The sequence below is a fragment of the Malus domestica genome, chromosome 10, assembly GCF_042453785.1.
Source record: "Malus domestica chromosome 10, GDT2T_hap1".
NCBI classification, from domain to species: domain Eukaryota; kingdom Viridiplantae; phylum Streptophyta; class Magnoliopsida; order Rosales; family Rosaceae; genus Malus; species Malus domestica.
In genome coordinates, this window is record NC_091670.1 from 5,457,640 (window position 1) to 5,472,120 (window position 14,481).

Below are 14,481 nucleotides of genomic sequence, written 5' to 3' on the forward strand. Positions count from 1 at the left end.
TGTTCAACAATTTCTTTGAGCTCAAGTAGATGCCTTAAACATTTTTATTTGATTAATATTTTAAAATGATGATCTATGAAATACAACTTGAAAAATAGACATTTTGGATCATTAAAATTTGATATCAACCCACAACTCAACCGATCCCGATTTCTAATAAAATTTTGAATCTCTGCTCATTGTTACGCAGTTACCACATCCAGGGGCGGATCTATTAAGGGACTTGGGTGGTCTAGGGACAACCCGAAAACCTGAATAAATAGCTGTGAGGACCTCCGAGGACCACCCAAGTCTGGGTATGTGGTGGAGGAGGAGCAGTTGCCGCTGCACTGTTCAGCCATCCTGCAAACCAAAAGACGAAGACGAACGAAACGGTGTGTTTTGGCTAAGTGATAAGAACAAGAAGGCTACTTTTTCTTTAAACGAAACGGTGTGTTGTGGCATTGTCGTTTAAATAAAAAGGTGTGCTTTGGTTTGATACACAGTTTGGAAACAAGTGTATGACTTTCACAAGTGTTTATGTCTGAGTAATTTAAATGAAGGCATGCCTCGACATTTTTTATTAAATATAAATAGTATCTAATGAAAAAATGATTGCACGATGTACAATGAACGGACACTGTTTGTACCATACTCGACCAATCCTGAAACTATCTAGCATTGGTCAACGTTATACTGTCAAGGACCCAGAAGAGTTTCCTTCCAACCAAGAGGCCAATCACAGCGCGACACGTATCGACATCAGAAGCCAATCATACCGTGACACGTGTCGACATTGGAAGCCAATCACAACACGACACGTGTCAATGTCAGAACAAAGCTAGAAACTTTCTTCTATAAAAGGAGATCATTCTCCCACAATATTTCCTAATGTCATTTGAACTAAATCATTCACTAGTACTCACTAAAGGAGAGCTTGAACCTATGTACTTGTGTAAACCATTCACAATTAATGAGAATTCCTCTACTCCATGGACGTAGCCAATCTGGGTGAACTACGTACATCTTGTGTTTGCTTCTCTGTCCCTATCCATTTACATACTTATCCACACTAGTGACCGGAACAATCTAACGAAGGTCACAAACTTAACACTTTATGTTGTACCAAAGTCCTCATTGATTTTGTGCATCAACATTTGGGGCCGTCTGTGGGAACGACACTTATTCCCACTTTCTTCAGCTTTGTTAAGTTGGTTTCCACCATTCGTACACTCTCTTTTGACCAGGCATCCCTTTTCAAGATGGGGAGTGAAGGAAGCCATAGCACACAGAATGACACCCCTCTTGCACCTGGTGCGAAGCAATGAATGAAGGAACAAAAGAAGTTTGTTTTTCAGGTTAAAGTCGATGAGCTTGAAGCTTAGAACAACAAGATAGAGATGAAGAATGAGATCCTCCAAGAGCAGTATGAGAAGGTCTTCGAGATGCTCCACGAGGCTAGATATACTAAAACACACGAGCTCATCACCCCTGTGGAAGTCAACCATCAACTGGGTGCCCCCTAATACGGAGGGTCATTTGCCCTCGACATGGGTATTCCCGTTGAGGAGCGAGCTACTCATCGAAATGACGACCAACATAAGACTTCTCTCAACCCAACTACTTCGACTCGAAGCAGGAGGAGTGGAGGAAGACACCTTCTTACAGAAGGAGTGGAAGGATCAAAAGCCGTCTTTCACAACTGTCGAGACTTCCTAAAGCAACGTTAAGACAATCCCATCCATGTAAGCTCGAAGATCAATGACCCAAGGACCTCTGAAAGACTCGATCCCCTCCTATGTCCTAGGCCGGTTACCAATTTGAGGAAGGGGCAGCAAGTCCTAGAGAAACACAAAGGTATAGGGGACTCAGAGATGTTCCGACAGACATACCTTGGAAGTTAATACGGCGAGTCCAGGGAGAAATCACATGCTTTTGATCAAACCTTCCTACTTCTAAGAGGAGATGGAGATTTACGAAAGAAAGCTCTAGTGGTACATGACTCCACTTAGGACCTTCTTGTCCTACAACTTCTTAATGAAGTAAACAAGTTGAAGGCCGAACGACAAGCTGAGATACCTGATTGGAACCAACCTAAGCCTGGCCCTCTTACAAGGAGGATCCTCGACACCCCATTCCAAGCAAAGACAAAACATAATCTTGGCTTGCAACTCTATACTGGAAAGAAGGACCCGATTGAACACCTTAACCTCTTTGAATCCATCATGGCATACCGGATGCACACCGACGAAGAACGATGTCTTCTCTTCTCCTCCACCCTTTCTGGCAGAGCTCTAAACTGGTATTGTCGTCTTCCACCTGAGACAGTAGATTCATTTGAAGAATTGAAGAAACTGTTTATTTCTCAACACATTTTCCAGACCTATCGCTTGCACTATACGGATGACCTGTACACTATTTTCCAGAAGCCAAATGAGTCATTACGTATGTATGCTGGCCGCTTCAGCCATGAGTATTCCCGTTGTGCCAAGGAAAACGACAAGACTGCCCTCAAAGCCTTCACGGCAAGCCTACATGATTGTTTCTTCAAGTACATGATCAATGCCAACACTTGGAAGACTTACTCTGAGGTGATGGCATAGGCTTACAACCATGCCTCCGCTGAACCAAGGACATATCTAGGGCAACCCCCCACAACCACCCATAATAAGCAAGTAGGGAGTGAAAGCCAGATCCAACCAAATGAGAAAACCTCGACCTTCCAAGCGGTAGCGGTGCCTCCTCCTACCTTACTTAATACTTCGCCAAGTCAACAGACATATCAATCTCAGGGCAAAAAGAAAGATTTCCATCCTCACCAGTCCCATTTTAGTAAAAGGAGTAAGGGACACTATCGCGATAACCAAGGGTATCACCACGATAATGCCCGCCCCCAGGCAGTCAACACAGTGGGCCAAGCATGTGTCAAGACTGGCCCTACCCCGAGGTATGAGACATACACGCCTTTGAACGCCACATGCGTGGCCATTTACCCCAGCATAGCATACATGATACCGAAGCCAATGTCGAGGCCGTCAGGTTTCAAGCCCACGAAAAACACGGGCATGTTTTGCTGCTACCATGAACATAACGGCCATGACGGCGAGAAATGTATCACCCTTCGTGATTATATTGAAGCTTTGGCGCGTGAAGGAAAAATTGATCGATTCTTCCTTCACCTTTCAAGGGATAACCGTAACCAACGCCAAGTGAATGTGACATATTCCATAAGCGGCAGGACACCCATATCTGAATCTTCTAATAGGGCCATGAAAAACAGCAAATGAGCTTTAAGGCCTGGCCATCAAGTGTTTCACGTGGAAGACATCATAAGAGGCAAGTATCAAAAGCCTAACTGGGATCCAATATGTTTCTACCCTGAGGAAGAAAGAGGTATCATCTACCCTTACAATGACCCACTGATCGTGGAGGCTCACATAGCCAACTTTGAAGTAAGACGAATCCTGGTAGACACGGGAGCTTTGGTCAATATCATGTTTACTGAAGCTTTTAGAGCAATTAATGTAGCTGAACACTTGCTCGATCACTCGATTTCTCCTCTAATAAGCTTTTCCGGTGATATCGTGCAACCTATAGGGAGCATACACTTACTTTTCACCATTGGTACATGCCCTTACACCGCTACCATTACCACTAACTTCCTGGTGGTTGATTGCCCAACGACATATAATGTCATCTTTGAACGCATAGGCATCAATGATCTCAAGGCCATGGTATCCATACATATGTTGATGAAATTTCCAACCCCCTATGGCAATGGTTACATCAGAGGAGATCAACTTAGTGCATGATCATGTTACAACACTTCGGTCAAGCAACAGCACCTGTCTGTGCCCAAGGAAACCTTTTCTATACATGACCAAGTAATAAAGACTAGCCCGGACGAAGCCAACTTGGATCTTAACAGTGGCAACAGTCAGCCCGACGATCCTCGAGATGACTCTTTCACCCAACAAGCACAACCCACTGAAGAGCTGGAGAATGTTTTTATCTCAAAAGATTATCCATATCGCATGGTGAAGATTGGAACCACCTTGTCACCACCTATTCGGTTGGCATTAATCTCTTCTTTTCAAGAGAACACTGAGGTCTTCGCCTGGTCATACGAGGACATGCCAGGCATCTTGCCGATACCATCTGTCATCGCTTAAGTATTGACCCTAAGACTAAGCAGTGAGGCAGAAGCGAAGATCTTATGACGCTGAACGGTACGAGGCAATGAAGGCATAAGTTAAAAAACTCAAAGGCATAGACTTCATTCACGAAGTCAATTATCCAACATGGGTAGCAAATGTTGTCCTTGTTAAGAAGAATCCGACCAAGGAAAGTCTCCTGCTCCAAAAAGTCTTGTGGAGAATGTGTGTTGATTACACCGACCTAAATAAATGATGCCCGAAGGATAGCTTTCCTCTTCCTCTCATAGACAGACTTATAAACTCTATGGTAGGGTGTGAACTCCTGAGCTTCATAGATGCTTACTCAGGATACAAACAAATCCTCATGAACCCTCCGGACCAAGAATACACAGCCTTCACTACTGATAGGAGACTATATTGCTATAAAGTCATGCCTTTCGGCCTAAAGAATGAAGGGCGACTTATCAGAGTCTAGTCAATTCAATGTTCGCTGAACAGATTAGGAAGAGCATGGAAGTTTACGTTGATGATATGCTAGTCAAGAGTAAACATGATGACCAACATATTGCTAACCTATCTGAAACTTTCACCATTCTGAAGAGGTATCGAATGAGGTTGAATCCCAACAAATGTGCCTTCAGTGTAGGCTCTGGCAAATTCTTAGGCTTTATGATAAGCCAACGAGGCATTGAGGCTAATCCCAAGAAGATCAAAGCAATCCTCGACATGAAGGAACGGGTAACTTCAAAAGACATCCAGAGCCTTACTGGCAAGGTGGCAGCCTTAACTAGGTTCATCTTTAAGGCCACAGACAGATGTGCTCCTTTCTTCAAAGCACTTAAGGGAAGTAAGAAGTACATTACATGGACTGATGAATGTGTCGAGGCATTCAAGAACCTCAAAGACTACATGAGTAAAGCCCCTTTGCTCTCCAAACCTGAGCTTGGTGACACTCTCATTATCTATCTATCCATATCGGCTTCAGCAATAAGTTTCGTTCTTATTCGAAATGATGGTAATGTTAAACGGCCTGTCTACTACGCTAGCAAGGCCTTACAAGATCCAGAGACACGATACTCCAACATTGAGAAATTGGCTCTAGCATTGGTCATGTCTGCTCGAAAACTTCGCCTTTACTTCCAAGCACATTCCATCATCGTGCTTACCAATCATGATCTTCAACAGATACTCCAAAGTCCTGACACTTCGGGGTGAATGATAAAATGGGCGATAGCATTCGGTGAGTTTGACATCTCCTATGAACCAAAGCCAGCTGAGAAGGGCCAAGCAATGGCAGACTTTATTGCCAACTTCATATATCCTGTTGACATTGTTTCTACGCCTAAGGAAGTGGTTTCATTACCTTTGGAAGCTTAGAAAATAGAACCAACAGCCCTAGCATGGAGTCTATATGTTGATGGCTCATCCAACCAACAGGGTTATGGAGCAGGACTAGTCCTTACAACCCCTGACAGAGTGGTGATGGAGTATGCTCTTCGTTTCAAATTCAAGGTGTTGAACAATGAGGCCGAATATGAAGCCTTCCTAGCAGGCTTACGTTTGGCCAAACACCTTGGGGTTAAACGAATTGATATCTTCAGTGACTCCCAATTGGTGGTTAACCAGGTCACCAACAACTTTGACGCTAAGGATAGCTCCATAGCAGCATATTTGGCACAAACACAATTGTTGCTCAAGCACTTCCACTACCAGATCATCCAAATTCCTCGAGCGGCAAACAGTCATGCAGATGCTTTGGCTCGTCTTGCCTCAGCGGTGGAAGACAAGATTGGGAGAAAAATTTAGGTCAAATTGTTGGCAGTACCAAGCACCATGGTTGCGAAAATATGCAACTTACAGAAGGGGGATAGTTGGATTACCCCGATTTATAGATTCCTTGCTCATGGCACGCTTCCAAATGACAAAGTCCAAGTTAAGCAGATTCGATACAAGGCTACCCGTTACTTGATCATTAATCACCAACTCTACAAACGGGGTTTTAACCTACCATACCTAAGATGCCTTAAGCCTGCAGAGGCAGAAACTGTCATTCGGAAAATACATGAAGGAGTCTGCGGAGATCATGCTGGATCTCAATCCCTAGCATACAAGGCTTTTCGCCAAGGATATTACTGGCTAACACTCCACCAAGATGCCATCAGAATATCCCGCTCATGTGATAAGTGTCAACGCTACGCAATTATTCCTCACTCCCCTCTCGAGCTGCTTACTCCTATGATCTGCCCTTGGCCCTTCGCCCAATGGGGACTTGATTTGATCGGCCCAATGCCTATAGGGAAGGGCAAGGTTCGCTATGCAATTGTTGTAGTTGACTACTTCACAAAGTGAGCCGAAGTAGAACCATTGGCAACCATTACTGAGGTAAAAATAGAAGACTTCGTATGGAAGAACATCCTTTGCAGATTCGGAATTCCCAATGCGATAGTCACTGACAACGAGCAACAGTTCGACAACAATAAGTTCATGATGTTATGCTCTAAGTTCAACATCAACTTATGTTTTACCTCCCTAGCTCATCCCCAGTCTAATGGACAAGTTGAAGCCATCAACAAAATAATCAAGCGAACTTTGAAAACCAACTTAGACAAGGTTAAAGGTTGTTGGCCATAATTTGTACCCCAAGTTCTTTGGTCATACCGCACTTCGTATTGGACATCAACAAGAGAAACCCCATTCTCACTTGCCTTTGGTACAGAAGCAATTGTCTCAGTTGAGCTTGAGCAAGCAACGTTCCGAGTCCAGAACTACGTGCAAAGCGAAAATGACAAACAACTTACCCTCAACTTAGATCTAGTCAAGGAACACAGAAACCAGGCTCACTTGAGGAATGTCGCCTACAAGTAGCGTATCTCCAACTACTATGACTCAAGGGTCAAACCTCGTTCTCTCAAAGTGAGGGACTGGGTATTGAAGAAAAGATTACTCTGCGACAGAGTCCCGAGTGAAGGAACACTTAGTCCAAACTAGGATGGACCGTTTGAAGTTGTTAGCATTAGTCGCCTTAGCTTCTACAAGCTTAGAAGCTCCGATGGTAAGACCCTTGGCCATCCATGGAATGCTGATCACTTGAAGTACTATTACAAGTAAACTCACATTGTACAAGTGTTAAGCTTCAGCCATTTGACATTCTATGTAACGAAGACAATTTGGCATGAATTCAATAAAGAGGTGATTTAGACAACTTGGTCCTAATCCTGTTACATTCCTAGCAATGAAACACTCGGGTTCAAAGCTTCAACATGAATGTTTCCAACATGAAACAAAGTCTAAGTATATGCCAACAAGACTATACAAATAAACGAACAGCTTCACAGTATATTTGTTCAATCATACATTCCAACACATTTATATATAAGCCAACTGTGTTTCGAAATGGTTTAACATACTTTGTGTCATTCGACACTTGCTACAATGTGCCTCGACACCTTGCCCTTATTCTCATCAACCAGGTGATGAAAGGTGAAGAAGGAAATCATCTTCATGCCACCAACCAGGTGATGAAATGTACAACCCGTACTCTCTTTCATGCCACCAACCAGGTGAAGAAGGAACTCATCTTCATGCCACCAACCAGGTGATGAAATGTACAATCCGTACTCTTCTTCATGCCACCAACCAGGTGATGAAATGTACAACCCGTACTCTAATATCATTTAGCAACTTGCCATTCATGCCACCAACTAGGTGAAGAAGGAACTAATCTTCGTGCCACCAACCAGGTGATGAAATGTGATGAAAGGTGATGAAGGAACTCACCTTCGTACCACCAACCAAGTGATGAAAGCAACTCACCATTCATTCCACCTACCAGAAGACGAGTGGTACAACTTGTACATGTGAACTCCTAGCATTCACAAATAATCAAAAACCCTCAAGCTTGACAACTCAACTAGGGGAGCACTTATGCCCAACAAGAGTTATAGTCACCAACAAAGTCTTATTCCAAGTCAACAACAACTTCAGTGCATGGCATACGAATATCAAGCTATTCAGCCCTCTTTCATTTGCTTCAGACATATCTCCTCTGCAACAATGCAAACACTACAACTCGTAGAAAGCTTCACACACTCTTGATCATAACAGTGTGAAGCAAAACCAATTTATGGTGCCAACAAGAGCTTCATCAAAGGAGTTCAACCACAATTCTTAAAAGCTTCACACATTCTTGATCAAGACAGTGTGAAGCAAAACCAATTTATGGTGCCAACAAAAGCTTCATCAATGAAGGGCAACTACAACTTGTATAAAGCTTCACACACTCTTAATAAAGACTGTTCGAAGCAAATTCAATTTATATGGTTCATCTAAACCTTCAACTACTACAAGGTGTGGCTTGCATCACAATCTCTTGCTCAACAGTGTGGAAGTAAAATTTGTATATGTTGTCTCTCCCATATTTTCAAATTTCTAGTTTTCCCAAAAAAAAAATATTTGGGAAATTCAACAAAGCTTCATCAATGGAGGACAACTACAAATTCTCAAAAGCTTCACACTATCTTGATCAAGATAGTGTGAAGCAAAATCAATTCATGGTACCCAACAAAAGCTTCAACTCCAAAGCTTCACCTACAAAGCTTCAACACAAGCTTCACCCACAAAAGCTTCACCTACAAAAGCTTCACCCACAAAAGCTTCACCTACAAAAGCTTCACCCACAAAAGCTTCACCCATAATAGCTTCACCTACAAAACCCATAAAAGCTTCACCCATAAAAGCTTCACCAACAAAAGCTTCACCCATAAAAGCTTCACCAACAAAAGCTTCACCCACCACAAAAGCTTCACCCACCATAAGAGCTTCACCTACAAAAGCTTCACCAATAAAAGCTTCACCCACCACAAAAGCTTCACCTACAAAAGCTTCACCCACAAAAGCTTCACCTACAAAAGCTTCACCTACAAAAGCTTCAACACAAAAGCTTCACCTACAAATGCTTCACACTATTGATAGGAGCATATTTATGCGACTTAGTATGTTTGTTTTCATGCATTTATGTTCTTAGTTCTTAGTTATGTTAGTAGTTTAAGCCATTTTTGTGTGTTTGTAAGTTCTATGGGCCAAAGATGCAAGAAGATGCATTTTGGAGCATTTTGGAGCATTTTTGGGCCAAGATTGGATGGTGCAAACATGGAGACATGAGGATGGACGAATTTGATGATTCAAAGGGCTAGAAATCTGCATGTGTGTGTGCAAAGTGTTGGCCTACAACTTCAAACATCATAGCTGCCATGTGATGGCAGAAAATGTGTTTATTGCTAGCTAAATGGATGAAGAACATGTATGTGCAAGTATAAACACCACATGGGCAGCAAGAAGGAAAGAAAACAGCAACACACACACCACATGGGCAGCAAGGAATCAGAAATTAAAGCATGGAAGAGTGGGAAGTGATGAGGACAACACAAACACACACACACATGCACACTCACGGCAAGAAGAATAGAATCAGCAAAAGGGAGTGAATGGACAGCAGAAAAAGCAAAGAAATTGGACCACTATGAAGTGGATTTCTTGTTGGTCTCCCACTTATAGCTTTGGGTGGCTTTGGCATGATTATTTCTAGGTGGAAAGAGCACAAAGACAGCTCACACATATGCAAAACAAAGCTGGCAGCATCCTTCCCTTCCCTTGCCGTGAGATTCTTGTGTCCATTACCTTGCAATTCTTTTCATTTGCAACCTCTATATAAGCACCATTAAGCCTTCAAGGAAGACACACAGAAATTCATACACATTTCCATTAGTTCCAAGGCTTGCAAAGAAGGAGGAGTGCTTGGAGTTGTGCTAGCCATTCCATTGGAGTTGTTGGAGCATTCTAGGTGTATTCTACTTTGTTTCTCTATGTTTAATATAAATTGTTTTTGTTTAATTGCAAGTATGAGGAACTAAACCCTTACTTAGCTAGGGGGAAGTTCGAAGCCATGAACATGCTTGAGATATGAATTGATTTCTTCCAATTGTGATTTAATAAGTTGTGAATGCAATTCAATTAACTACTTTCTTCAAAACTAATTCTTGTATGTTGATTAAGGATGCATACTTAGTTTTCATGCATGAATTTGATGCTAGGATATAAATGAGTTTCACCTAATCGTTACAAGTTTATATTCATTGGTAGTGAAGGTTGCTAGTCACAATCGCGTTAATTGAATTCTTGGCAAACGTATCATGCATTCATAGTTACGAATGCCTCGTTAACACTTATGATTTTCATAGAACGTAATGATCTTTGATTGTATCTCTATTATGCATTCATGTAGAGGACTTTTGGAGAATACTTTGGATTGTCGTATGCATTCATCCAATTCAATAAATCAAGGAAAATCTGAGGATTAATTAGTGCATCACGGTTAATCTGGGGTGTTGAGTTTCATAATCTATTGAAAAACAATTGGAAATCGATTCATGTACAAGTGTGTCATGTGTGAAGAATGGATCTCTAGCTAATCCATCAACCATATATTTAGTTTTACTTTTTGTTGTTATCTCAATCACAACCAAAACCAATACCCCCCATTTACTTTCTTGTATCAAAGTGTGTTTAAGTTTGTTTTGAACTCTTTGAGTCTAGTTTAGTGTTTTAAAGCCTACTTTTGTGTTTTTAAGTTTCTTCTTATATTTTTGAGTCAAGTGAGAGGTTATTAGCAAGCCCTCCTAATCTCCGGTCCAGAACGATCCCTACTTATACATATACTACAATTGTCAACAAGAGGGTTTAATTTGTGTGCTTAACTTTATTTCGCATCAAATTTTGGCGCCGTTGCCAGGGATTAGCAACTTTGCTAATCTCTTGGATTGTTTTCTTTCGAATTATTGTATTTTGTTTAAGTTGCTGATTTGTTTTGTTTTCTTTGTTTTTAGGTACTAGTTTATGACCCGTAGCTCACAACCTGTTCATGAGCATATCTCCGACTTTGACGGTGATTTTGAGAGGACTTTGAGAAGGAAAAAGAAATTGCAAGAGTCTAATCCTCCTAGTCCCGAGCCTGAATTAGAAGAGCAAGAAGTTGAGGTTGAAGAGAAGGCCACGACACAAGTGGGTGGAGAAGAGCAAGGTATAGCCATGGACAACCGTACACTCAAGGAGCTTGCCACCTCGGGTTTGGATAATGCCGCACCATTGTGTATCCAATATCCCATGGCTGCTCAAGGTAAAACCGAAGAGTTCGAGTTAAAGTCAAGTTTGCTCCACCACATTCCAAAGTTCCATGGGCTTTCCATGGAGGATCCGAACAAACATTTGAAGGAATTTGAAGTGGTGTGCTCAAGTATGACTCCAGTTACCGTTGACGGAAGTATTTTAAAGATGAAGGCTTTTCCATTCTCTTTAATGGACAAAGCCAAGGATTGGTTATACGAGTTGGCTCCCGGTACAGTTACATCTTGGGAGAGTATGAAGAGGGCGTTTCTGGAGAAGTTTTTCCCAACTTCTCGCATCATTCTTCTTCGTAAAAAAATAAGTGGAATTCAGCAAAGCCAAGGTGAATCTTTTCCATCTTATTATGAACGATTTAAATCACTTGTTGCTTCTTGTCCACAGCATCAGATGAAGGAGGAGTTACTTCTTCAATACTTTTACGAAGGTCTTTTACCACTTGAACGGCAAATGTTGGATGCTTCCGCGGGAGGAGCTCTAGTGGATAAGACACCTAGGGATCCCAAAACTCTCATTGCGAATCGAGCACTCAATGCACAACAATATGAAGGTGTTGGGCAAAGAGACACCCCACGGCCACATCATGTCAATGAGGTAAGTTCTATTTCTGAGTTACAATCCCAAATGGCTAACCTTACGTCTATGTTATCGCAGTTGGTTGAAGGCCCCAAAACGCAAGGAACTACAATCTGTGGTGTATGCTCCATTCAAGGACACCAATCTGATCAATGCCCTCAATTAATTGAGAATGGAGGATGGGAATCGGCCAATGCTGTGGGTTATGGGAATCAAAACCAACCAAGGAATGATCCTTTCTCCAATACATACAACCCGGGATGGCGTGACCACCCCAATTTCAGATGGAGAGATGCACCACAATATGGCCAACAAAGTGGATTCCGACAACCCCCGGGTTTCTTTCCAAGGCCAATGGAACCACAACCACCTCCTCAGGCACAATCTTCCCAAACTAACCCAGGTACGTCTATGAATGATGATAAAACATATCAGTTACTAACCACCATGGCGCAGGGAATGCAGAACCAAGCAAATGAGGTTAATGAGCTGAAGAAGCAAATGGGCCAAATGGCCGAATTTTTGGGGCAATTCCGTGAAAATGGTAAGTTACCAAGCACTACGGTGGTCAATCCAAAGGGTGGCTTCGAATCTGCAAAGGCTATCACATTACGAAGTGGAAAAGAGGTGAGAAACAAGGAAGATGAGAAGATACAACTCGAAGAAGATGAGAACACCTACCCCACGGCAAGGGTACCATCACCCATGCCGCATCCATCTAAGACATCCCATCCGTCCACCTCAGGTAAGAATGTTCCAAATGTTGTGATTTCGAACACTAATCTGCCCAATGTTCCTTTCCCTCGCAGATTTGCACAATCGAAGAAAGAAGAAAGCGAAAAGGACATTTTAGATACCTTTCGAAAAGTCCAAGTGAACATTCCTTTACTTGATGCTATTAAGCAAGTGCCCAGGTACGCAAAGTTTTTAAAAGAATTATGCACAACTAGGAAAAGAATTTCAAACAAAGAAGTTGTGAAGGTAAGTGAAAATGTATCCGCGGTTTTGCAACGGAAGTTACCTCCAAAGTGTAAGGATCCAGGGAGCTTTACTATCCCATGCGTAATTGGAAACACTAGATTTGAAAAATGCATGTTAGATTTAGGTGCTTCTATTAATGTTATGCCATATTCCATTTATGCATCAATGAACCTTGGTGAGTTAAAACAGGATGGCGTGATAATTCAATTGGCCGATCGTTCTAACGCTTATCCCAAGGGAGTCCTTGAGGATGTTTTAGTGCAGGTCAATCATCTTATCTTTCCTGCAGATTTTTATGTCCTAGAAATGGAGGATTCAAGCCATGCTCCATCATTGCCAATCTTGCTAGGCCGACCATTCATGAAAACAGCGAGAACAAAAATAGATGTGTTTATGGGAACATTAACCATGGAGTTTGATGGAGACATTATTCGTTTTAATCTTTCTGAAACCATTAAATATCCAATGGAGGACCATTCTTGTTTCGCTATTGACATTGTTGATTCTTTGGCACAGGTACATTTGGATCGAATGAATGACGATGCACTTAAAATAGCCTTAGTGCACGGCATAGGAGCAAGAAACAAGTGTGGGGGAATCCAAGCAACCCACGGCATGGAATCTGACCATATTGCCGTGCCCCCTTGTGGTGAAGTGTTTGAAATGGTCGCGGCCCTCGAGTCATTGCCATCACATTCTGGTAAGTCTTCACTCTCAATTTTAGATTCGGTTTTGGCTAACAAGTTACTTCCATCCATTGTGCAGCCACCTACACTTGAGTTGAAGCCATTACCTAGTCACTTGAAGTATGTTTTCTTGGGAGAAGATCAAACACTACCCATCATCATATCTAGCTCACTCACAGCCCAAGAAAAAGACAAGTTGATAAGGGTGTTAAAGGAGCACAAATCTGCCATTGGATGGACCTTGGCGGATATCAAAGGCATTAGTCCCACCACGTGCATGCATCGCATCCTTTTGGAGGAGGGAGCTAAGCCATCTCGGGAGGCTCAACGTCGCCTTAATCCACCCATGTTGGAAGTAGTAAAGAAGGAGGTTATAAAATTGCTTGACTGTGGTGTTATATACCCTATTTCTGATAGTCGTTGGGTGTCTCCCGTGCAGGGTGTTCCAAAGAAGTCCGGGATCACGGTGGTGAAGAATGAAGAACAAGAGCTTGTACCCACTCGTGTGGTGACCGGTTGGCGTGTTTGTATTGATTACAGGAAGTTAAATGCCATGACAAGGAAGGATCACTTTCCGTTGCCATTCCTGGACCAAATGTTAGAAAGGTTAGCCGGTTATAAATTTTATTGCTTTCTTGATGGATATTCCGGATATAACCAAATTGTGATAGCTCCGGAGGACCAAGAAAAGACAACGTTCACGTGCCCCTTTGGCACCTTTGCATACAGGCGCATGCCATTTGGTTTGTGCAATGCCCCTGCGACATTTCAACGATGCATGGTGAGTATCTTTTCTGATTATGTGGAGAAAATTATTGAGATATTCATGGATGATTTCAGCGTGTTTGGTAATTCATTCGATCATTGCTTGAGTAATCTGACCTTAATTTTGAAACGTTGTGTTGAAACGAATCTTGTGCTTAATT

At 42.2% G+C, this 14,481-nt stretch overlaps 1 protein-coding gene across 1 annotated transcript; it reads left to right on the top strand.

The window, feature by feature from the left end:
* The first annotated feature begins 12,373 nt into the window (after positions 1 to 12,373).
* On the top strand, positions 12,374 to 14,103 carry LOC114823103 (uncharacterized). Its single transcript, XM_070806096.1, has 2 exons — positions 12,374 to 14,058; positions 14,096 to 14,103. Exons 1-2 carry the CDS (start codon positions 12,390 to 12,392, stop codon positions 14,101 to 14,103), a joined length of 1,677 nt encoding a protein of 558 aa, XP_070662197.1. The 5' UTR covers positions 12,374 to 12,389.
* The last annotated feature ends 378 nt before the right edge of the window (positions 14,104 to 14,481 follow it).

What these genes read in the sequence shown, in the direction of transcription:
- LOC114823103 (XM_070806096.1), top strand. Translation starts at nt 12,390, where the DNA reads ATGGGCCAAATGGCCGAATTTTTGGGGCAATTCCGTGAAAATGGTAAG.